The following is a 26550-nucleotide window of genomic DNA, read 5'->3' as shown; positions in this document are numbered from 1 at the left end:
CCTAGTGAAGGGAAGAATAATATCTCCAGACAACAGGCAGTTAGGAATTAACTTTTTATTTCGATCAGTACCCACCACACAAAGTTGCTCCTCGCATTCCAATTTACATCATTGTAACTACATCACACATGAATACAACGTGTTTTTTTACCCCTTCCCAAATCTTCACATTTGTTTTATTTTAGAAAGAAGCCTTCTATCCACAGCCCAACTAGAACCGATTACCCAAGAGGTTATTGGGTTAACCACAGAGCATCTCTCAGCCCCTCACCTGTGGAGCAGTGCAAACACGGAAAACGCAGTTCATTGAAAGCTAATCAATCCCAATGGTAATGCTGCCAGAAGCCAACAGACAGGTACTGTGGCATGTGCACGTCTGTCAAAGCAGTATTACGTTGTTCATCCTTCTAACATAGCTGTATGAAATTAGCGTTTGCACTAATTAATGGTGAGAGCCCAAGACCAATAATTAATAAAAATGGAAAAAAAAAAAGAAAAAAAAAAATCAGAAATCGGCAGGTACTAAGAACAAGGTTGCGATTTAAAGCTCTATCGATCACTGGACGAAAATTTTCAGGGCAGAAACTGGTTCACCATTTTGAAATTGTAGGATACAAAAAAAAAGATTTTTGAAAGCGATGATGCGCTGTTTCGATTTGAAGTTAGCGATGAAGTGAAGCAGAATCGTAGGCAACGAAGCACAGCGTTTTAAACAAAATAGTTTGATGTTTACAAGAGCAGCATTGGAAAAGCAGAGGTGGAGCCACTAACCACAACTAGCAACAGTCCTGTTAGAATCCTGTTAAAACTCCAACTGAGGTCCCACAATCAGAAAGAAACTGCTGCCACTCCCACAGTGCAAAGCTGTTTCCAATCTCTTGGCATCCCACAGATTCACGAATGCCGTGAGTTTGTATGAAACCTGATTTCAACGGGCAGATCACAGGGAGATCTCCGAGGGATGGTTACAGTGCACCATTATCCATTTAAAATAAAACGATGCAGCTTGCAGAATGTGAGCACGCTCATTTGCCCACAATGCAAAGGGAGAGGAGTAGGTGGGAGGACATTCTAGTGCTGCATGCTCATGAGAGGAAGAGGTTGTCCACAAGTGCCAGATGCGAGAAAGAACAGGGAGACTCTCCCCGCAGACAAGTGGAAGAGAGCATGCATCTGTATCTTCAAGACCAGGAGGGGTTTGGTCAGATAAACCCAAAGCACAAGCCAGAGACAAATTCAGATGGTAAGATAGCAGACCAGACATACATTCAAAGCACACATCAGAGACAGACATAGAGTGATATAGTGCAGACCCCAGTGAGCAAGAAAAAGGTCCTTCTGGATCTGGCGACATTTACAACAGACCAGGATCAAAGAATACTGCCCTAGTTAGGAGCAGAACCATTCACCCATACCCCGTTACACTGACAACGGCAAGTAGGTAGGTTCTGTAGATAAAAGAATGAGGTCAAATATGCGCAACAAAAAGGAAAAAAAAACATTTTAAAAATATCATTTGTAGCTGTAACAAACACCTTAAAAAAAAAGGAAGCAGGGCCCCCCGTTAGAAAATGACAGAGGCAGAGCGCTATGTGATGTCCATCATTGCTTTCTCTACTCATCAGCATCACAAGTCCCACAGCTATGATAGAAATATATGAAAATATTTTGATTTGTCTTCTCCTTTCTGGATATAAACACCTTGTGTGATACAAACCACAGTGTAGAAAAGAACACTTCACATTTTAAAGGCCGACTGCAGTGTTTGCCATTCAGTAGAATCGCCTGTTGCGTTCTTGACGTTTCTGGAAGACCACAGCACCCACTACCGCACACACGATGATCCCAAGTAATGCACAGAGGAGGAGCAAGAAGACCTTCCAGCCAGTCAACGGCCCACTACGAAAATTACCCGTGGGATCATCGATGTTATCTGCAAGATAAAAATATGATAGCATTTCACTGGATGGAATATTGGGGGATGGCTGCGTAACACAAGTTGCTGTTTAATGGAGGAGGGGTTGGCTTTTGAGGGAAGTCAACCAGATGGTGGGGCAGAGGTAATTGAAAAGATCACAATGGTTGCAGCAGCTGTTGTGGAGGAGAAAATTGCAGGAAACTAAATGTAGGCAACATGATAAATAGTGTTGAGGAGTGTACTTATGGCTTGGGTGTGGCTCTCCTTCAACCCAAACAGAACATCTATTTGAATCTGGGGCAAAAAAATAATTAGGCCCACTAAGTTAATGTGGATCAACAAACATCAGAGTTATGAATGATGAATCATGGTGGTATTTATTCACAAATCCTCAGAGTGGTTGACAACCAACAACACAGTAAACCCAAAGAAAGTGAATAAAGTGGTCAAAAGTAAATAAGCAGCAAAAAGGGGTGATACTAATTACGGGACCAAAATGGAGACCAATTCAGGAAGGTGAATTGGCATAATTCGAGGGCGTCTCAAAGAAGATGGAAGAGGTAGAGATATTCAGGGAGGGAATTCTAGAGCTAGGTCCAAGGCAGCCAAACACATGGGGGACCAATATTGAGATTGGGATAGGGCTTGCAAGACGAGGCGCCAGATTTGGAGCAGCTCTGAAATTTCAGGGCGATATGGGGCGTGGGAATGATTCTGACAAGCAAGAGGTTCTGATAAAGATCGGAGCACATGAGATTACTCCCTTACCTGGTGGTCGTCCATCTATCTTTCTACCCGTACCAGAGGCATGACCACCTTACTAACTCCTATCTATGACCGTCTCAATCTCCCAGGTGATCCTGAGGTCATCCAGCATCCGCTTCAGCTCCCTCGGTGTGTAAGGAGCTGCAGCTGGTCTCGCCTCGCAGAGATGCAGTCAACAGGGACACTGGAGGTCCTTGTGACTTCCCACATCCTGCAGGAGAAGCATACCAGAGCCCTAACTGCCTTCTCCACTGCACTAAAGCAAGGAAGATTTACGAAAGAAACCGTGACTCTGCTCTTACTCCATATCCCCCCCACTCGCAACAAGGGCAGAGTCCCCCTTGTCCTCACCTACCACCCTGCCAGCCATCACATACAGCAAATAATCCTCCGACATTTTCGCCACCTCCAACGTGATCCCACCACTTGCCACGTCTTCCCATTTCCTCCCGTCTGCTTTCCGCAGAGACCGCTCCCTCCGCAACTCCCTGGTCAATTCGTCCCTTCCCACCCGAACTCTCTCCGGGCACTTTCCCTTGCAACCGCAGGAAATGCTACACTTGTCGCTTTACCTCCCCCCATGACTCCACTCAAGGACCCAAACAGTCTTTCCAAGTGCGGCAGAGGTTCACCTGCATCTACTCCAACCTCATCTATTGCATCCGCTGCTCTAGATGTCACTTGCTCTACATCGGTGAGACCAAGCGTAAGCTTGGTGATTGCTTTGCCCAACACATCCGCTCGGTTCGCACTAACAAAACTGATTTCCTGGTGGCTCAGCACTTCAATTCCCCTCCCATTCTGAATCCGACCTTTCTCTCCTGGGCCTCCTCCGTGGCCAGAGTGAGGACCACCGTAAATTGGAGGAGCAGCATCTCATATTTCACTTGGGCAGTTTGCACCCCAGCGGTATGAACATTGACTTCTCTGATTTCAGGTAGTCCTTGCTTTCTCCTCCCCTTCTCAGCTCTCCCTCAGCCCTCTGGCTCCACTTCCTATCTTCTTCCCGCCCCCCCTCGCCACCCTCACATCAATCTGAAAAAGGGTCTCGACCTGAAACGTTGCCTATTTCCTTCGCTCCATAGATGCTGCCTCACCCGCTGGGTTTCTCCAGCATTTTTGTCTACCTTCGATTTTTCCAGCATCTGCAGTTCTTTCTTCAACAAAACCTTGTGAACTGGCAGCCGACATTTAAAAATCTCTTCTGTTCCCGTTGGCAGCTGCTCACTGAACAGGATCTTTGACCTGCTGATCTTTCAATATTCTGGGGTTTTAGAAGGTGAAGGGGGGAAGTTATTATAATGACCACAGGGATGAGGAAAACAAAAGCTTCTCTCAGTGGAAGGTGATCCGATAAATAATAATAATAATACATTTTATTTATGTGCGCCTTTCAAGAGTCTCAAGGACACCTTACAAAAATTTAGCAGGTAGAGGAAAAACATGTAAGGGGAATGCAATAAATAGTAGAGACATGACTAGTACACAAAGTAAAGACAGAATTCAATACAAAACACAATATGAGGCAATTAATGCACAGATGAAAAGGGAGGGGGATGTGGGGCTAAGGATAGGCAGAGGTGAAGAGATGGGTCTTGAGGCGGGACTGGAAGATGGTGAGGGACAAGGAATTGCGGATCAGTTGGGGGAGGGAGTTCCAGAGCCTGGGAGCTGCCCTGGAGAAGGCTCTGTCCCCAAAACTGCGGAGGTTGGACTTGTGGATGGAGAGGAGACCGGCTGATGTGGATCTGAGGGACTGTGAGGGTTGGTAGGGGGAGAGGAGGTCAGTGAGATATGGGGGGGGCCAGATGGTGGAGGGCTTTGTAGGTGAGGATCAGGATTTTGTAGTTGATCCGGTGGGAGATGGGAAGCCAGTGAAGTTGTTTGAGGACTGGAGTGATGTGATGCCAGGATTTGGTGTGGGTGATGAGTCGGGCGGCTGCGTTCTGGACCAGTTGGAGTCGGTTGATGTAGGTGGAGCTGATGCCAAGGAGAAGTGAGTTGCAGTAGTCCAGTCGGGAGGAGATGAAGGCATGGATGAGTCTTTCAGCAGCGGGAGATGTTGAGAGATGAAAGTCTGAGTTTTAATGACAATTTTGCTCAGGGAGATGAAAGAAGATCACGGTTTTAGATGACATGGTGCGTCGATGTGAGGCTCAAGGGAGAGGAATGGAAAGAGTATAGGCAAAGATCATTGCGCCCAAGGTTCAAGCGGGAACAGTCAACAATCAGGGGAATGATGGGGGTAAAAGACAGTGGAACCTTTTTTATTTTGCTTACGTCGCTATTGAGTTAGTGGGGTTCATTGATTTGACAGAGAGTTATTAAAATCTGAAAGAAAGGGAGAGAGGGCAGTAATTGGATGCACTTAGAAACATTCGCGCCTGCATTGACAGAGATTCAAGTATATAGGAACAGTCATACAATCAGGGAACAAGGACATCTAACGGTGAACTGGTAAACCCTCTGTAGACTCAACCCCCGAGAGTTCCAACAAAAGTTACACTGGTTTTAAAGGATTTTTATTTTGCTTACACCTTGTCCTGGACTTCCCTAACATCGAGAACGATTCCTGCATCTAGCCTGGTGGAACCCCTTAAGATTTCAAAGATTCTAATCTCCTAAATTCATTTGACAGGGAGACTGAAAGGAATAAGAATTCTGCACTATGGCAATTATTTGAGACCAAAACTGTAGCAGGTGGTCTCAGTGGCAGTAGAACTTCCCTGCTCCTATAATCAAATCCTTTTGCAATGAAAGCTAACATACCATTCGCTTTCTTTATTGCCTGCTGCACCTGCATGCCTACCTTCAATGACTGGTGTACCATGACACCCAGGTCTCGCTGCATCTCCCCCTTTCCCAATCGGCCACCATCGTGCTGGTATGGATGGTGGGCTGTATGACTTCATTCCTTGCTGCAATCATTCTAGCAATTTAAAATTGACCCATTTCTCAATGATTCCGAGAATTAACTGAAGCGACTGAATGGAAACTGTGCTATACACATTCTAGTGTGAGTAACGCACCAGGCAATGTTTTAAGCTACTGCTTTAATGCTCATTAAAACTCCTGAACGAGAAAGGGGACAAGAAAAAAAAGTCCTCCTATTCCCAATGCTCCATGTACCTCTCTACTTCATCCCTCCAAAAGTAGTAGTATTAAGCAGTTGTCAAACCTTTAGGAGATTTGAAGAGACTGACGCTGGGCTCGATTTTCGTCCAGTCTATATTTTCTTCCTCTGGCGAGTGTTCTACAGTCAGCTGGTAGAGTTTCATGGAGATAACATCATGGTTGTCTGAAAGAAATTAAACAGTTCAATCCCAAACTGTTTCAAGTACCCTTGGGTCACAAGCTTGTGATGTGGACTAACTGAGAGAAGTGAGAAAGTTAGATAAGAAAGTGATTTACATCGAGTGTGAAGGAAGGAACTGCAGATGCTAGTTAACACTGAAGACAGACACAAAATGCTGAAGTAATTCAGTGGGTCAGGCAGCATCTCTGGGGAAAAGAAATAGATGATGTTTTGGGTCGAGACCTTTCTTCAGTCAGGGGAAAGGGAAACTAGAGGTATGAAATTGTACAAAGAACAAATGAAAGGAACAGAACAAATGGTAGGAACAGAACAAATCAAAGCACGTAGCGATGATCAATGAAAGGTGGACCCCACAATGGTCCATTGTTAGCTGTGGGGACAGTGATAACAAGTGGATATAGAGAAACTAAAAGGGCACCAGTAAAACTAGTAGGGTGATTAGGGTGGAGAGAGAAGGAATACAAGGGTTATTAAATTAGAAATCAAGACTCATACCACTGGTGCTCAAGCCAAATATGAGGTGCTGTTCCTCCAATTTGCGTTTGCCCTCATTCTCACAGTAGAGGAGGCCCAGGACAGAAAGGTCAGTATAGGAATAGGAAGGGGAGTTAAAGTGATTGGCATAGGCCAAGGCGGACTGAGCGAAGGTGTTCAGCAAAACGATCGCCCAGTCTGCGCTTGGTCTCGTCAATATATAGGAGTCTACACCTAGAGCAGCGGATACAGTAGATGAGTTTGGAAGCGGTGCAATTGAACCTCTGCTTCACCTGAAAGGCCTGCAGGTGTCCCTGGACAGAGTCGAGGGGGGAGGTAAACGGGCAGGTATTGCGTCTCCTGCAGTTTCTCGGGAAAGTACCTGGGGAGGGGGTGGTTTGGGTGCAAAGGGACATGTTAACCAGGGAGTTGCACAGGGAACGGTCTCTGCGGAACGCGACAGGGGGAGATGGTTTGATCCCGGGATGTTAGAGATTAGGTGCTGCATGCAACGGCTGACAGGTGGAAGTAACCTGGGAGTCAGTGCAGATGTCAGCCGATAGTCCATCTCCTGCGGAACGCAAAAATTGAGTGCAGGATGGGTGGAGTTAACATGGGAAGATGTGAGGAGTAGGCCATTGGCCCTTCGAGGCACCGCCATATGTGGCTGCATCACAACAGTATCCCGATGCCTTCTCTCCATACCCCCTGATCCCCTTAGGGGGCCACATCTAACTGTAAATGTAGCCAATGAGGCCTCAATGGGCATTTCCAGTAATCTCTGCGTGAAAAAAGTTCTCCTCCTCATGATTTTAAAGGATTTCCCCCTTATCCTTAAGCTGTGACCCCTTGTCCTGGACTTCCCCAACATCGGGAACAATCTTCCTGCATCTAGCCTGTCCAACCCCTTAAGCATTTTTTAAGTTTCTATAAGATCCCCTCTAATCTTCTAAATTCTAGAGAGTATAAACCAGGTCTATCCAGTCTTTCTTCATAAGACAGTCCTGACATCCCAGGAATCAGTCTGGTGAACCGTCTCTGCACTCCCTCTATGGCAATAATGTCCTTCCTCAGATTTGGAGACCAAAACTGTACCATAGTGAAATTGAGCCTGCAGCCTATTCAATTGGTGTACCATGACACCCAGGATCTCCCCCTTTCCCAATCGGCCACCATTTAGATAATAGTCTGCTTTCCTGTTTTTGCCACCAAAATGGATTCTGCCAAACATTTGCCCACTCACCCAGCCTATCCAGTCACCCTGAGTTCCTGCAACACTGCCCCCCAGCTTAGTGTGCAGTCATCATCCAGTGGCGCTAATATATATTGTAAATAGCTGGGGTCCCAGTACTGAGCTGGGGTACCCCACTAGTCACTGCCTGCCAAGTTAATTCAGTTCATGAGTTCTGCATGTGTGCAGTCATCATCCGGTGGCGCTGTTGCTGGCTGCTTTTGCCTACGGTCTGGCTGTCTTTTTAATTTTGTTATGTTTACAGTGTGTCTTTTAGTTTTTTTTCAGTATATTTTTCAGTATTTTACGTGGGGAGAAGCGGGTACGGTAAGGGGGATAACCAGAGCAGTTCTGTGTATGGATTTTGGGGAGACGGTAAAATCGGGCCGTACGGGGGAACATAAGGTTGGAGGCTGTGGTAAATTCAGAGATGGTCTGCGAGATAATGGCCTGGTGCTCATCTGTGGAGTCATGGTCCAGGGGTAAGTAAGAGCTGTCCAAGAGTGAGCGTCTGACTCCAGGGGCAAGTAGGAGGAGGTGTCCGTGAGTTGGCATCTGGCTTAACATAACGTAATGTCCAAAGACTACAGAATACAAGGTAGGCAGTTTTCAGACAACAGTTCCCAATGGCAATGCTATATTGCGATCATTTTCTCAGTGATGTCAGGTGATACATAAATATTGTTCAGGACATCAGAGATAATTCTGCTCCTCATCAAAAATAGGGTCAAGGAATCGTTATCTCCACTCAAAAGGACAGTGCGGTGTTTAATGACAGTGTACCATGCAATTCTGTACTGCGATGAGGAACAGGACATAAATTGTCACCCTATCAACTCAGATGGGAGTGCTACAATTAAGCTTAAGAAAGTCAGCACGATGAGGCATTCAAAGAGACATTTGCACCTACCAGACAGATCACCGGTGGCTGCAGATGCACCAAAGAAATACCCAGTGGGAAGTCGGACTCCACTGATATCTATGCACTCTTTCCATTCGTTCTTGTCTTCAACGTCTATCATCACCTGAGAACAGGAAACAAAATTGAAACAAACAAGGAAATTACAAATGGAGAACTTCATACATGAACATAATATAATAGATTAGGCCCATCAGCCTACTCCACCATTCAATAAAATCACTGCCATATTTTGTTTATATTATTATTATTATTATTATTATTATTATTATTATTATTAATAAAAAACAAAATGGAGGAAAATGTAATGCCATACATCAGATGTACTGTGAATTTTTTTTTTCCCCCTCCAATAAAAAACTATTAACTAAAAAAAAAAAAAAAAAAATCACTGCCATTCCAAAGGGCGGCACGTCAGCATGGGGTTAAAGTTGCAGCCCTCCAGCACCAGGGATCGATGCTGACCATGGGTGCTGTCTGTATGGAGTTTGCATGTTCTCCCTGTGACTGTGTGGGTTTTCTCTGGGTACTCCGGTTTCCCCCCACATTCCAAAGATGTAAAGGTTTGCAGGTTAATTGGCTTTGATAAAATTGTAATTTGTCCCTAGTGTTAAGTGTGCGTGGATTGCTGGTCAGCATGCTCGGTGGGCTGAAGAGCCCGTTTCCACGCTTTATCTCGAAACTAAACTGTTATCTCTCTCCCATGTTCCTGCCTTACTCTTGTAACTTCCCCCCCTCTTGTTTTTCAACAATCTATCTACCTCTGCCTTAAAAGTAGACAAAAACTTTCTTCCACTGTCTTTTGAAGAGACTTCTTCAGATCCACAACCCTCAGGGGAAACTAAAAGCCTGGTCGCTCTTAAATGGAGACTCTTTTTAATCAGGGGGAAGCCTATTGGAAGCTCTTTCAAATATTTAGTCTGTGCATGGTTGATCAAATACTTTGGTACGGTACAGATTACAAATGTCAGTGCCACTGGGCTACCAGGAACATCAATCTACCACTTACTGTTAATCGGCCTCTGGAGTAACGAATTGCCAAATAGGTGTCGTGGTCAACATTTCTAAGCTCTGCGGGACATCCAGAAAGCTCAGAACTGCGCCCATCTTTGCCATGGTCGTATTTTAGAGTTCCATTGTTGACCATTGCCGAGATGTAGGGGAAAACCCGCTGAATACAGAGATAATTAGAGCACAAGAGATAAACATTTTACATGCCATGCTATTAACATTGTAACAAATAAAAGCCCACGGTAATTCACAGAACAAAGTTTAACCCCAAACTATTTTAGAGAAAGTAACAACGCAGCTTTATGGAATTACTTTAAAAAGAAAAAGGGCAGTGTTTCATGGAGTGAATTTTAGAGCCCAGGAGGTAAAAGCAATTATCCACACATTGCTGACACGATGAAGCGATGGAATTGGTATTATTCCCGACAAAATAAAACTCAGCAGAATATTTCCGTTATATGTTGAGAAAGTGTTTACCTGAATGATGCCTTCCAGAGGGCACAATGCCCAAAATTAGCTGCCCTAAACTGGTAACGTAAATAGTCATGAGAGTGTTTCACATGAGGAGGAAGCCATTGATGGAAAGACACAAATGGATCTGAGAAATGAGACTACGATGAAGCAGTGACTGACAGGGATTATTTTTAGGTGGTCAGGTACTGCGTATCTGATACCTCAATACTGCGCATAACACTATAAGTGCTGCATGATTATATATCCATTGGATGTAATGCAACTGTGCATTGTATTCTATTAACTCCAAGGCCCTGTATTTTTTGTTATTTAGAATTATAATCAAGCCCCCCCACTATTAAATCTATTTCATAGACTCCCTGAAGAGGTGCAGGGGGTGCCAGGAGTGGATGATCTTCAGTTGAGGACTAACCATCAATTTGTGAAGATTTAAATTAATGTGACATTTAAGGGGCTACGAACAGAGCAGTCAGAGAACAAGGTTAGGGTATCACCTGGGACTCACATCAGCACTCTCATCATTTGGGTATGTGTCAATGAAAAGTCCTAAACCGTGGAACAAATCTTTGTTTCCAAATACGGTGCCTGCAAAGTAAAAGATGAGAGGACATGAAATGTTTCTAACACCTCCACATACATATCAATAAATATATCCTATGAATTGATCCTTGTTAACAGGCACTTCCTAAAAAACAAAACAAGTCAGGCTATCTGGAAAAGTAGTAGATGGCACTGCATACATCCCCAAGGGTTCATTGATGTCCTACACCATTATTGCTCCCCTCTTGCCCTGAAGGTACCAATTCAGTCAGATAGGTGCCAGCTTCAAATGAAACAACACTTTGTCTGCCATAGATGATTTTCTAATGGTGGGGATATAAATTGGCAATCGAAACAATGTGCTTTGCTGCTTTGGTCCTGGTTATCTTCTGTGGATTTGACTGAATGAGCAATGGTTCAATCCACTGATGTTCATTAATGTTTAACGGATACAAGTGCCACACATGGCAGTAAGCAACAGAATGAGTGACTGGGTTCTTGTATTGAATGCCTTATCGGGATTATTAGTTTCATTGGTACATATAGAATTGTGCTCTTACACAAGAACTAGTTTACACACAAAAGTCAAAATGACCTGGGTGGTCAAGTACCCAAGGGGCATACGAACTAGATCCAGCAAGTAAATAAGCAAATGAGAACATATTAATAAACTATCTTGCTTTGCTTGGTCACAACAACTATTTAAAATGCAACCGATATTTTCTGGAATTTTATTGACTTTTTGCAACAGAAATGCTCGCTATAATTTCAAACTGAATTTGCCATCAGCCCAAAAAAATGATATTGTCAGTGTTGGCCAAAAGAACCTAGACCACTTGAGACAAGATTTGCCTATTACTGATTTGGTGATACAGTGCCCTCCATAATGTTTGGACAAAGACCCATCATTTATTGATTTGCCTCTATACTCCACAATTTGAGATTTGTAATAGAACAAATCGCATGTTGGCTAAACTGCACATTGTCAGATTTTATTAAAAGGAATTTTTATTCATTTTGGTTTCACCATGTAGAAATTACAGCTGTGCTTATACATAGTGCCCCCATGTCAGGGCACCATAATGTTTGGGACACATGGCTTCACAGGTGTTTGTAATTACTCAGGTGTGTTTAAATGCCCCCTTAATGCAGGTATAAGAGAGCTCTCAGCATCTAGTCTTTCCATCACCAGTGGAAACTTTTATTGCTGTTTATCAACATGAGGACCAAAGTTGTGCCAATGAAAGTCAAATAAGCCATTATGAGACAGAAAAACAAGAATAAAACTGCTAGAGACATTAGCCAACTTTAGGCTTACCAAAATCGACTGTTTGGAACATCATTAAGAAGAAAGAGAGCACTGGTGAGCTTACTAATCGCAAAGGGACTGAAAGGCCAAGGAACACCTCCATAGCTGATGACAGAAGAATTTTCTCTTATAATAAAGAAAAATCCCCAAACACCTGCCCGACAGATCAGAAACACTCTTCAGGATCAGATTTGTCAATGACCATTGTCTGCAGAAGACTACATGAACAGAAATACAGAGGCTACGCTGCAAGATACAAACCAACGGTTAGCCGCAAAAATAGGGTGGCCAGGTTAAAGTTTGCCAAAAAGTACTTAAAAGAGTAAGAGTTCTGGAAAAGGTCTTGTGGACAGATGAGACTAAGATCAATAACCCCACTCTCACCATCGACGGCACCACTGTCTCCCCATCTCCCCAGGCCCGCAACCTTGGCGTGATCTTTGATTCCACCCTCTCCCTTGAGCCTCACATCCGCCAGGTCATTAAAACCTCCTTCTTTCATCTCTGCAACATCGCCAAACTCAGACCCTCTCTCACACCTCCCGCTGCTGAAAGACGCATCCATGCCTTCATCTCCTCCCGACTGGACTACTGCAACTCACTTCTCCTTGGCATCAGCTCCACCTACATCAACCGAGTCCAACTGGTCCAGAACGCAGCCGCCCGACTCATTACCCACACCAAATCCTGGCATCACATCACTCCAGTCCTCAAACAACTTCACTGACTTCCCATCTCCCACCGGATCAACTACAAAATCCTGATCCTCACCTACAAAGCCCTCCACCGTCTGGTCCCCCCATATCTCACTGACCTCCTCTCCCCCTATCAACCCTCACGGTCCCTCAGATCCACATCAGCCGGTCTCCTCTCCATCCACAAGTCCAACCTCCGCAGTTTTGGGGACAGAGCCTTCTCCAGGGCAGCTCCCAGGCTCTGGAACTCCCTCCCCCAACTGATCCGCAATTCTGTGTCCCTCACCATCTTCCAGTCCTGCCTCAAGACCCATCTCTTCACCTCTGCCTATCCTTAGCCCCACGTCCCCCTCCCTTTTCATCTGTGCATTAATTGCCTCATATTGTGTTTTGTATTGAATTCTGTCTTTACTTTGTGTACTAGTCATGTCTCTACTATTTATTTAATTCCCCTTACATGTTTTTCCTTTACCTGCTAAATTTTTGTAAGGTGTCATTGAGACTCTTGAAAGGCGCTCATAAATAAAATGTATTATTATTATTATGCAAGCGCGCAGTATGGAGGAGAGAAGGAACTGCCCACGATCCAAAGCATACCACCTCATCTGTGAAACACGGTGGTAGGGGTCTTATGGCCTGGGCATGTATGGCTGCTGAAGGTACTGACTCACTTATTTTCATTGATGATACAACTGCTGATGGTAGTAGCATAATGAATTCTGAAGTGTATAGACACATTCTATCTGCTCAAGTTCAAACAAATGCCTCAAAACTCATTGGCCGGCGGCTCATTCTACAGCAAGCCAATGATCCCAAACATACTGCTAAAGCACCAAAGGAGTTTTTTTCAAAGCTAAAAATGGCCAGTTCTTGAATGGCAAAGTCAATCACCCGATCTGAACCCAAATGAGCATGCCTTTTATATGCTGAAGAGAAAACTGAAGGGGACTAGCCACCAAAACAAGCATAAGCTGAAGATGGCTGCAATACAGGCCTGGCAGAGCCCAGGCCAGAGAAGACACCTACAACTGGTGATGTCATGAATCACAGACTTCAAGCAGTCATTGCATGCAAAGGATGTGCAACAAAAGACGAAACATGACTACTCTCATTTACACAATATTGCTATGTCCCAAACATTATGGTGCCCTGAAATGGGAGGACTGTGTATAAACACTGCTGTAATTTCTACATGGTGAAACCAAAATGTAAAAAAATGGCCTTTATTAAAATCTGACAATGTGCACTTTAACCACATGTGATTTTTTTTAATTACAAATCTCAAATTGTGGAGTACAGAGGCAAATAAATAAATGATGGGCCTTTGTCCCAAACATTATGGAGGGCACATTCTGGTTCTCATCTCCAAATAATTAACTGAAAGCAATGGCGACGGATCACTAAGAAATTCAGCTCTTCATCCACCAGAGGGTGGGACATGGATATCAGGTAGATTTCTGGGGATTACCTACATCCGCAAGTACTACAAGAGATTGCAATAGACATAAATGAACTGTTTAACAGCTTCCAAAACTCTGTAGAATATGGAACAGTTGCTGCAGTTTGGTGGTGACCCCACCAACTATGAGGGAGAAAATGTAGTGGTGGGATAAAGAGTGCCCGAATAGAAATGCCATCCAGTAGTTATGCTGCTCCACTCTTTTCATTCAAAGGTTTGCCAAAGTGAATATCCAATAATCAGCGTCAGATTTGGCTGGCATGTTTAAACAATTCAACTATTACACCAGGCTTAATCTAGATAGCAATTTTGTTGGGTTTTTTTTTAAACAAAAATGGCATATTATGTTAGGCATGCATTGCAGTGATTTTGCTTGAGCTGCAATGGCTGTATGACACACCACTCCATCTAAACACACCAACTCTCTCAATGACAGTAGCAATTCTCGTCAAGACCAGAAGGAGTCAGGATGGCTGCAGAGTGCAGGTATAGAGAGGGCTGGGGGAGCTGGAGACTGTAGAGATAGCAAAAGCTGCAGTTGAGGAAAAGTTGTATCAGTGTGCAGAGTGGCTTTGGGTTTACCCCCTGCACAGGTTTTGGGAGGCTCATGGTGAGTGAAGGATCTGGTCCCAAGGCAAATTTGATGTTGGCGCTGAGACGGTGTCTCCTCTAAACTGAGAGCGAGTGGAAACAATGCATTACACCATGTGGGCCATCAGGGAGCAACCCTTCACTCCTGATCATTGCTGAAAATAGCTCATTCTCAATAGATGCCAGAATTCAAGATGGTACAGCGGTTTCAGAAATTATAACCAAAAGTTACTTAGTTTAACCATCTTCTCCAATAAATAGACCATGGGCTGAGGTGCTTTTTTGGTTCATTTCATGACCCAAATCACATATCTACCTGTATTTACCATATTGTGTAAAAATATTATAGAAATCATACCTGAAACTCGTCAAGACCAAAACCTGCACATTTTTAAAATATGAGAAAAACCTCCAATTTTCCGAGTAGTAATTGTCCAATCAAAGCACGTTTGACATTGCGTTGGACGGCAATTGACCAATCATGCAGTTTGTTTCATGGTCGCTAGGCCGCGAGCACCCTGGGATCATGGCTGCCTCCTAATTACATCAAAACATAGCAAGGTTTCAAAGGAATAAAGGTAATGTAACCATGCTGATAAGTTTGTTTTACAATTGATTTATCATTGTAAAGCTTTGATGTGAACTGTTAAATAAAAATGATAAATAAAAATGTAGAGCCAGGGTTAGGATTTGGGTTAGGGTCAGTCAGTCGGTCGGGCTGACGCCCCTCCCGGTGGATGCTGCGAGGGGTCGGTCGGGCTGTCGGTAGGCCGGTGAGTGGTGCAAGGGGTCAGCCGATGTTGCATTGAGCGAGCGGGTGGACTGACGGACCCGGCGCTATGGGGGTGCTGAAGGCGTGCCGCATGCAGGGCAGTGCTGCTCCCCACCATCATCGCCATGATGATCCAGATAGGCATGCAGACTGAGGTGGACGCGCTGAGCGGCCACACGTATGGAGCCCGCAGACGGTCGCAAAGCGGCTCCAGCTCCAGCTCCAGCCGTGGGCAGCTCTGGAAGGGGGACGAGTTAGGGTTATGCATTTTCCTCTCAGGTGGAAGATGCATTAACCTTCCCCCAGCCTGGCACTCACTGCTCCAGTCCACTATGGACGTGACCCCTACTCTGCCCACTGGCTGTCAGTGGGGTTCAGTAAACGGGGGAACGCACAGGAACTGCCCTCACCCATTAATTAGGCGGGTTCAGAAGCCTGTGAAACCTGCGGCAGTCTCACTCAACATACACACTCACAATTATATTCATAACATTATTTTTATTTAATACTAGACCAAGTGGGACCCTTTGGGTCCCGTCCCCTCAATGCGCGGTTTGCGCGGGGGGGGGGGGGGGGGGGGGAGTGGGGGCCTGCGGCACCACACACACACACTAAGCCCCCACACACACTATCCACCCCCTTGATATTATATTAATATTATTCATTTGGCTCCTTTTACCCACATCCCCTGCCCTATACACTCATGCATAGATCACAACTCGGAGGCGAGGCTAGAGAAGGAGAGGGATGGGGGTAGAGAGAGCGAGGGCAGAGGCAGGGGGCAGGGGGCAGTGGTGGGGGCAGAGGGCAGAGGTAGCGGGTTGAGGCAGAGGGCAGCGACAGAGGCAGAGAGGTGCAGCAACCTCCCGTCCATGCGCTGATACGAGGACCCCGAGTGAGGTGGCGGGCGAGCGAGCATCAACCAAAGAACCACGAGTTGGGCCGCCGCAGTCTTCAGCTATGATCTTTGGTCTTCAGTCGACGGCCCGATTTCATCTACGGCTCCGTCTTTTGAATAACGGGGGAGGAAGGCGGGGTGACGTCACTCGCGGTGCGAAGAAGAAGGCACGCGGACTCATTGTGACTTTATCAGCGAAAGACAGTCGTTTTTAAATTCAAAGTTTTGTCAGATTTTTGAATATTTTCATTAATAACTCGAGAAATAATGCATGACATTTTCTGGTAAGGCGATTTTGGACTCCAGGGGGTAAATGTATACCGGAATATGTAAAGATTTTACCGTTAACGCGTTGTTTTTCGCGAAGATGTTATTACACACACACACACACACACACAAATAAATACACATCCAAGATCAGAGTTTTATAAGTATAGAGATAATTATATATAACTCCAGTCATATTCTCGATATATATATATGTACAATAGTATATGGTTTAAATAGACCGCAGCACGGAATTAGGCTCCCATGGTGTAATATGAGCATTGAGCACTAGATGGCGCTTATTTTTTCGATCTAATTTTATAATTAGCTTAATGAATTAGTGTGCAACTTTTGACACTGACGAGTTATGAATTCCTTCTCAATTATATTTTATCTAAATCTGTACCAAATTTCAAGTAGATACCAGACATGGGTAACAAAAGTTAAATTCTAGACACATTTTTGATGCTCGGCCCACAGCCTAAAATGAGTACGCATCTCGACTTCTGCAAATTACCGCTGTCAATAAGTCTTTACCGCTTCCGGCAATTCTGCCCAATTTGCCTACAACAGTTGCAGTACTTTAAGGTTCAATCAGGTTGTGACACAATTCGAAGAATAACAGGCAAACAAGTTAATTTCCAATGTAGAAACAAGGAACTGCATATGCTGGTTTACAATAAAAAAAACAACGTTCTGGAGTAACTCAGCGGGTCAGGTAGGACCTCTGGAGAGCATGGATAAGTGACGTTTCAGGTCAGTACCTTTCTTCTGTCTGACGATGGGTCCCAACCCGAAACATCACCTATCCAGAGATGCTGCCTGACCCACTGAGTTACTCCAGAACTTTGTCTCTTTTTTAAGTTAACTTCCAACTCAAATCATCCACTCTGAACTGCCTACATTAGTACAAACATTTCATTGAGATGGTAGAAAGGAGGGAGAACATAGCACTGAAACAAATTTACTTTAACAAACTTAATCCTAATGTGATGAATTAACTGGGACAGAAGGTATATAAATAGGATGCTGTTATTTCACAAATGAATAAACTCTACCAGTTCACCTATTTCACTCTTACACCACTTTAACTAGCACTGATCATTCAACTTTATTTTCCCATTGTCTGGCTGGGAATTGTTGGAATTTTCTTTTATACAGTTCTGGTTGGTTGGGCTATGTAAGCTATTGAGATTTAAAGCTTTTTAATTGCATCCAACACATGAATAATTTCAAATGGCACTCTGTTGGGAAATTATGTGTGTATTACTGAGATGTGCACTGCATTCGTATCAGAGAAAATGCAATATGGCAAACTCAATATATACAACATTGAAAATTATTGCGTCCTGATCATTCCATCCACTCGATGCTCTCGTCCGGCAGATGGTCCAGAAGCTTGAATCGTGCCCCGCCAGATTCAGTAGCTACCTCCCCTCCGTTATCAGGCTTCTTGACAGTCCTTCCATAAGCGAGGGTACTATTCGATTCACCACTACCCCATTGACGACATTGGATTTTCTCAGCCATAATGCTGAGAACTATATTCTGCACTCTGCATTTTACCCGTTGCTCTATCCATTGTACGAGTGCATCTATGTATGGTATATCTAATTTGCTTGGATAACATGCAAAAAAGCTTTTGATTGTACCTCGGTATGTGTGACAACAATAAACCTAAACAACCATGGAGTTCGGAACAGAAGAAACTTTAGCTTCTACTAATTTTTCAGATTAATAGAAATAAAAATACTGTACCTTGGTTTAACCGGTCCTTTGTGTACCAGACAGCTAACCCGTCACCGTGAAGATTCTTTTTCCCAGCTCCATGTACTTTGAAGTGGACATGAAGCTCCCAATCCATTAGATAACATGGCTGCAAAGATAGATGACAATAATTGAGACCTTAAAGAAACAGTGAGTTTGCAGAGAGAAAAGTTCTAAAACTTAGCATCTCTGGATGGTTAAGCTCCCGTTGCAGAAATTTGGAAATGTTGATCAAAATAATTCATTTATACGTCTTCAAATCTCACCATAGGATCTGAAGAATTCAAAAATTGGCTAATAATGTAATCTGAAAACTAACAAGAAACTGCTTGAAAGATGAGCATGAAACACCAAATTGCATTAAACAAACATTCAACCTGCTGATCGAAGGGTGTTTAGCCTTCAGCAACAAGCAAATCTCTAGCAATGTAGTTAACTCTTAAAAGCCCAGTCCCACTGTACGAGTTCATTCAAAGAGTTCTCCTGAGTTTGCCGATTCGAACTCGGAGATTTACGGTAATGGCCGCTCGTAAGTACTTGGGGCTCTCGTCAACATTTTTCAACATGTTGAAAAATCTTCACGAGTCTTCCCGAGCTTACCTGCCGTTAGCGAGTCTTCCCGAGTACCTGGCGTTAGCGTTACGAGCCGCTAAGAGACGTCCCCGAGCTCCGACATTCCCGCTACGTTCATTCAACGTGCTTACCATGAGTTTGATTTTTTTTTTTAAACTCGGGAGAGCATTTGAATGAACTCGTACAGTGAGACATGCCTTGACATAACGAGTACATGAAATGGATTACGCTGTAGGATCACCTCATCAGTAACCATTGACACTTAATTCAGATGTAGTAAGGTCTCTCCTAATTTCAAAAAATGATCACATAGACCAGGGGTAGGGAACCTGCGGCCTTCTTAGCCAATAAGTGTGGCCTTTTGAATGAATCCAATTTTGGTGAAAAAATCCTTGTATTTTTATCAATATGTTTTTGTTCTTCTTTTATTATTTTTATTTTAATCTTAAAATGAACGTATTTAAAATACCAAAGAGTAAAAGAAGATTCATCTAAATAATCCTCCCCGACTGACGGCCACAATTAAAACATTAATAAGTCATGAGGGCTATTTTAACACCTGTTATGCTCATGATTTAGTTCTAATGTGACTCTAGAATGTACATTAACTTCCCTGCCTGACTGAGGTACACCACTGACTGAGGCTGGTTGACGAGAGGGAAAGTGTCGGGGAGAGGTCCGCTGGCCGACCAGTCTTCAGTACTATCAACTTTTGATAGCAGAGCACGTGGCTTTCCATTTGAAGTTGAATTTGAGAATAGTTAAACAGCGTATTTGTTTCACTGTTTTTTTTAATTCTGTCTCCTTAACAGCCCATCATGTCACAAAATTTTACCAAATAATGTACATTTTGAATTATATCTAATTGAAGTTTCTTGGGTGCGGCCTTATTAGATTACAGCTAACTTAATGTGGCATTCCAACATGAAAAGGTTCCCCACCCCTAATTAAATAAATGGGTGTCAAGACACAGTCGTACTCAGAGAACCAACATGCCAGATTCTATCACAATCCTTTGGTGCACTTGTTCCACCAACAGGACAGACGTAACAGAGATGATGACCCAGAGGTGGTGTAGGGGAGATAGCTTGGGCAGAATCCACCTTGACTATTTCACCCAAATCTTTCACGTGGAGTACAATATCCATCACTGGAAAGCAGAATGATTATTTACCAAGTTGGCCCTTGGATCTTGCCTGTATATTTGGGGTATTACAGGCAATCCTACTGAGTGGGATCAACTGCCATGCTGCTTTACAATTCCACAATACACATCTGACAGGGAATGGTCAAGCAGACTGGACTAGATCGTGACCAAGTCGACACAAGAGATGAATATACTATGTTCATTATCCATTGGAAATGCTTCTGTTCATGAAGTCATTGTGAGAGTCACCAACACAAAATCCCCTTCAAGGCCAATTCCAATTTTCACCTCGCATTGTATTGCATGACACTGCAATCGATTAAATGGGATAGGTAGATCTGGCAGCTCAGAACTGGGCATCCACAACGTACAGTCGACCAGCAGCAGTGGCAGAAAGAGATTCCATCACAATTTAGTTGCAACCTGGAATATTCTCTTCTCCAGCATTAGTTTGTCTATAGAATCAACATGGTTAATTCTATAGAGGTCAGAAGGATATGCAGGAAGCAGTTCAAGGCACACCTGCAAATGAGATGTCAACCTGAAGTTGCAATTTATGTTAACCAGCAAGCAATAGATAAAACAAAGCAAAACTAAGCAATCCTACAGCCAACAGATCTGATCACATTTAATAGCACTGCCATCAAAAGATAATGTTGACTGACTGTGGCATCAACGAGCCCAAGCAAACAATGGGCACCAAGAAGAAAATTAGAATATCTCAAACAAAAAGGGTATAGTTATTGAAGGTTAACTAACCCAGCTCCAAAATATTACTGCAGTCATTCAGGGCTCCAAGGGCAGCACAGTGGCACAGCTGCACCCACACAGCACCAGAGACCCAGATTCAATCCTGACCTCACATGCTGTGTGGAATTTGGACATTCTTCCTGTGACTGTGGGTTTCTTCCAGCTGCTCTGGTTTCCTGTCTATGTCCCAAAAATGTGAGCCCCAAAATATTGATGGTGCTTGAAACGGCCATGGTTATGTCATTGAATGTGAAGGATAGGTAGACATAAATGATGTTTGATCTTTCTGCATGTGAGCGTCAAAGGTTTCAGAATTTGAGTTGGAAAAAAGAACTACACTCTGTCATAGGCTGCCTTAAAGCTGAGACTGTTATTCTCATTTACCCATTTTGTCTTTTTTTAGCCTTGGACTACATGGACTACATGGTCTGAGCAGAAGATAAATTATTCTTCAGCTATTAAGACGAAGCGAGGTCTCCATGATGATATAGGAGAGAGTCTGAAGAAGGTTCTCGACCCAAAACGTCACCCATTCCTCTCCAGAGATGTGGCCTGTAACTCCTGTTTGATGGAATGGTCAACAATTCCCCCCTTCATTTTGTCTTTAATTAAGAACAGACTGGAGGAAATAATTAGTTCATAGAGAGGACATACTTGGAGAATGCCACATTTGTATCAGTACTGGATTCACTTAAATAGAGGCATTGCTAGGTCTGGAGTAAATCATCAGCATTACAGCTGGGACATTGTTGAATCCAGTACCCTCCCATTCGGAATACTTGCAAATGTTTGTGTTTTTTGCTGTGTTTTCATTTCACTGACAAAGTTCACAGCACCTTCCACTCATTAGATATTTAATTAGACATTTAATTGCCCACAATTCACAACTAGAAGTTGAAATTGCAGGACTTTGACGATGCATTGATTGTGTGATTGTTAACCACTAACTATGCTAGGCATACGTCCCATGGTTACAACCCCAATTTGAGCAACTCCTGGCATTATTTTCAATGAATGACACTTGATCCCCCAGCTTGATGGTAAAAAAGAGCACTAGGCAATGCTGAGCCATGAGGTTACATCTTGTGATGGATTATATTTATCAAACTACCAATCTCCTACCATCTGGATGCCCAGTTGTATGTTCATAGATCTTTTCTGATTCTACTGCATTCAGCCCAAAAGTGCTGCACAGCATGGAGCATTCCCTCAGAATTAATAGAAGTGCATATCTGTAAAGATTGTGGTGATTGCTAATCGCGTACAAAGTTTGGTTTACTTGGAGAAACGATTTATTTCATGACTGAAGTGGAAAACTCTTCCGCAGAGGCAGGAACAAGACTGAAGCAGTTCATTAAGATGTAACACTTGTTTTGCTTATTGCACATACGTAACGTATTTGACATCATTTTTATTTTGAGTAGATACCACTCTTCTTCAGACCGACAGTCAGGGGAGAAGGAACTGAGAGATATGAAAAGGCACATGATCAAGGAAAGGTGGAGCCCACAATGGTCAATTGTTGGCTGTGGGAAAGGTGGTGACAAGTAATATAAACAGGGAAGGTCAGCAGGATGACAGTGAAACTAGTATAACAACTAGGTTGGGGGAGGGACAGAGAGGGGATGCAAGGGTTACTTCAAGTTAGAGAAATAAATATTCATACCGCTGGGTTGTAAGCAGCGTTAATGTCCCAAAGTTAATGTCACTGAGCTAACAATCTGGTAAGGAACAACAATGGCGATGGGAAGAAAAAAGATTTTCTCTGATAAAAATACTGCCTGGTCATGGGGAAGGAAGGTCTAACATTCTTCAAATTGTTTAAAAAATTGACTCAGCTCCAGTAAATGTAACTTAAGAATTTCGTAATAATTGCATAAAATGGAGAAACTGTACTGCTACTCCTGCTGTCTGCACATGCTTACCACTCTGTTCCAGATCGATCCACTTTTACTGCGATCATCGGGAGTAAGACGAACGTATTGGCCCGTAAGCATTGTGCTCCCGGTAAAATCCCACAGAGGCATTGAGCTTGAGCCCACTCCTGCAGGAAGACCCAAAGTAAATCATGTACAGCTCTGCACAAAGATTAACATTTTCTCAAAAACTTCCAATGAATGACCATTCATGCAAGGAGGATACCTAAAACTGCATTTCATTTTTAACAGCCCTGAATTGTCCAAATGTTGCTGAAAACATATTAATGGTGGCTTTCAAGGAGCACTTGAAGATGAAGAAAGAATTAAATATGAAGTGCTTGAAAGCTTGATGATTAACAGTGAAACATTTTTATATTAAGTGAAAGTGAGTCTTAAAAAAGGCCAAACAAGTGATCTATACTCATTATGGACGACTGCCTCGAAACTTCAAATAAAATTCAAACAACTATTATATTGCATTATTGCATATTATGACCTTGTAGAATCTAGCTGCTAAGGCTTCTCGATGTAAATGTTGGCACTTGTTTTAAAAGATGTTCACCAGATAGAAGTGACCCTGAATCCAACAAAAACACACTGCATAATATACTTGTGTGTTGATGCTCTAAACATGCTTGCACCAGCTGGTGCTCCAATCACCAATATTGCATGACAGGTCTTGAAACTGAGAGGACATTTATCCAATAGCTCCCAGGAGTATCCACTGAGTCTAAAGAAGGGTCTTGACCCGAAACGTCACTCCAGAGATGCTGCCTGTCCTGCTGAGTTACTCCAGCTTTGTGTCTACCAACTCCCATTAATTCCATTTACCATAATTTCCCTGCAGCTTACAATCTATTCTCTGGCATGTACCCATCAGTTTAGTTTAGTTTAGTTTAGTTTAGAGATACAATGCAAAAACAGGCCCTTCAGCCCACCGAGTCCACAGTAACCAGCGATCCTCACACACACACTAACACTTTCCTACACTCCTAGGGACAATTTACAATTATACCAAACCATTTAGCCTACAAACCTTTATGTATCTGGAGTGTGGGAGAAAACCGGAGATCACAGAGAAAACCCACGCAGGTCACGGAAAGAATGTACAAAGATTGAACCCAGGCTCTGTAAGGCAGCAACTCTACCAGTGCTCCACAGTGCAGCCCTATTCAATTCCCCCATGATTCGTTTACCAGCCAACTACCCATTTGCCCTCTCATTTCTCCATTATCCTGCAATTTATTCTCACTCACAAGCTCATCTTTACCTTTTATTCTGCTTACCTATACTCAGGGACAATTTAGAGCAGCCATTAATCTTACTGCAGGTGTTTGCAAGCAGCATCTGATGTCATGACTGAACCCACTTGAACTGAGCAGTGAGGCATCAGAGCTGATGGCTACACCCGTGAGCTGCTTCTCTACTGAGGTACACTTGATGGAATTGTGAAAACAAAAAGGTCACGATATATGAAGCGGGAGAGATAAAACCAATTTCACATGTTTGCAGAGTGTAGCCTTTGGAGAGCTATCCCCGCTACTAAGTGGAAACAAGTCATTCAAATGTGATATCAGGAAACATTTGAATGAATGAATAAGTTTATTGACCAAGTATTTACATACAAGGAATATGCCTTGGTCCTCCACCCGCAAGTGACATGACATACAGTGACAGTTAGGAATGACACATAAAACATTAAACATTTTCCATGTGCAACACTCTTCTTTATATTGTTAAGTGAATGGTAAATTTTAAGTGAGAAGTTTCTGGGTTTTTATTAACCAAACCCACGAGGAAATATGGAACAAATCTGTTTTTTTTGGACCCAAGATGTCAGATCAACCACAATTCAATGGTGGAAAAATGTTAACAAGCTAACAATCTATCCCTCTTCTTGTGCCAGTGTCTCAGATAGTCTCTCTAGGTAAACCTTACACATTACTGACGCCTTATGGCAACACAGAAAACAAGATCTAGATCCTTACTCTGACAGTGGAGGAGGTCCAGGACAGAAGGTCAGTATGGGAATGGAAAGGGGAGTTAAAGTGTTTGGCATATGGGAGATCACGTAGGCCAAGGCTTAATGTGCGTAGGTGTACCTAGGTCGTCCTAGAAGCAATTGGATCCTTCACTTCCTGGCCCTTAGACTGCAGTGAGAATAGCTGAAAAATCATCATCCACAATAGTGCTCAACATTGTTGGCTGTGGAAGAAGTGATAACGAGAGTATGAACAGTGAAACTAAGCAGGATGGCAGTGAAACTAGTAGAACAACCATGGTACTGACCTTTCTGTCCTGGGCCTCCTCCACTGCCAAAGGCAAATTGGAGGAATAGTGTAAGAAGGAACTGCAGATGCTGGTTTAAACCGAAGTTAGACACAAAAAGCTGGAGTAACTCAGCGGGACGTGAAGGAATGGGTGACGTTTTGGGTCGAGATCCTTCTTCAGACAAGGGTCTGAAGAAGGGTCTCGACCGAAAACGATACATATTCCTTTTCCCCAGATATGCTGCCTGTCCCACTGAGTTTGGAGGAATAGTACCTCATATTCGCTTGGGCAGCTTACAACTCAGCAGTATTAAAATTGATTCTCTCACTTTAAGTAACCCTTGCATTCCCTCTCTCACTGTCCTTCCCCCACCCTAGTCACCCTGCTAGTTTCACTGTCATCACTTCTTCCACAGCCAACAATGGATTATTGCGGGGTCCACCTTTCCTCCATCATCCTTGCTGCGTTCTTCCTTAAACCTCCAGTTTCCCTCTCCCCTGATTCTCTGTCTGAAGGAGGGTCTCCACCCTAAACGCCACCTATTCCTTTTCTCCAGGCATGCTACCTGACCCGCTACGTTACACCAGCATTCTCAGTCACAGAATGACCCTTCGGGCCAACTTGCCCACACCGGCCAACATGTTCCAGCTACAACAGTGCAATTATCCCGTGTTTGGCCCCAAACCCTCCAAACCTGCCCTGTCCATTTTCTGGTAATCTACACTCTTGTATTTCTAATTAGTTAAGTTCCGCTCGGTTGAGAGTCTGCGGGAAATGCTGCAAGTTTACCGAGTCCAGAAGTGTTATGGTGAGGCCTAACAGCCAGAGTTGGGGCTGACGGGTTGGCGCCCTCCCCCCGCTACCCTCTCCCTCACTCACTCACCCTGGTACGGCTTCATCAGACTGTGCTCTCGCTTCAGGTACTCGGTGTTGCCGTCCGTCATGTCAGCGGCCGCTGGGGCCACGGCCGAGCCTAAGCACTGCAGCAGAAGCAGCGTCCAGCCGAGGGCAGGGAACGGACGCTGGGGCAGGAGCCGGGGCCGCGGCGGCCGCTGCTGCTCCTCCCGCCCGCCATCGCCATCGCCGTCACACACGCACTCCCGGCCTCTCCGAGCCGCCGCCATGTTGTGCCTGGTCCACTTCCTTCCTGCGGGTCCGTCGTTTCCAGGCGCCGCCCGGTCCGGTCCGGTCGCTGCAGCAGCGCCAGCTAAAGGGTGACGAGCAAGAAAAGCACGAGTAGCCGTGGTACACACGTGGGGACAAGGATCTACACACATGGGGACAAGGATCTACACACATGGGGACAAGGATCTACACACATGGGGACAAGGATCTACACACATGGGGACAAGGATCTACACACATGGGGACAAGGATCTACACACATGGGGACAAGGATCTACACACATGGGGACAAGGATCTACACACATGGGGACAAGGATCTACACACATGGGGACAAGGATCTACACACATGGGGACAAG

General features: G+C 44.0%; 1 protein-coding gene across 1 annotated transcript; it reads right to left on the bottom strand.

The window, feature by feature from the left end:
- Positions 1 to 40: 40 nt before the first annotated feature.
- On the bottom strand, positions 41 to 26217 carry lman2 (lectin, mannose-binding 2). Its single transcript, XM_055642574.1, has 8 exons — positions 25950 to 26217; positions 22802 to 22920; positions 18398 to 18515; positions 10614 to 10693; positions 9633 to 9794; positions 8615 to 8729; positions 5862 to 5981; positions 41 to 1933 (listed from the first exon to the last, which is right to left on the bottom strand). Exons 1-8 carry the CDS (start codon positions 26188 to 26190, stop codon positions 1773 to 1775), a joined length of 1116 nt encoding a protein of 371 aa, XP_055498549.1. The 5' UTR covers positions 26191 to 26217; the 3' UTR covers positions 41 to 1772.
- Between the last annotated feature and the right edge of the window lie 333 nt (positions 26218 to 26550).

The sequence above is a fragment of the Leucoraja erinacea genome, chromosome 11 (assembly GCF_028641065.1).
Source record: "Leucoraja erinacea ecotype New England chromosome 11, Leri_hhj_1, whole genome shotgun sequence".
Lineage (NCBI taxonomy): Eukaryota > Metazoa > Chordata > Chondrichthyes > Rajiformes > Rajidae > Leucoraja > Leucoraja erinaceus.
The sequence above is the reverse complement of the archived record's forward strand: the minus strand, read 5'-3'. Positions and strand labels throughout refer to the sequence as shown.

Bases quoted from the DNA above. Each gene is read 5' to 3' on its own strand.
- lman2 (XM_055642574.1), bottom strand. From the start codon at position 26,190: ATGGCGGCGGCTCGGAGAGGCCGGGAGTGCGTGTGTGACGGCGATGGC. The intron at 10,694-18,397 runs GTACAGTATTTT...TTTACTTTGCAG, and splicing joins AAAGGACCGGTTAAACCAAG to GCACCGTATTTGGAAACAAA. The intron at 5,982-8,614 runs GTAGGTGCAAAT...AATTTCTTTCAG, and splicing joins AGCCACCGGTGATCTGTCTG to ACAACCATGATGTTATCTCC.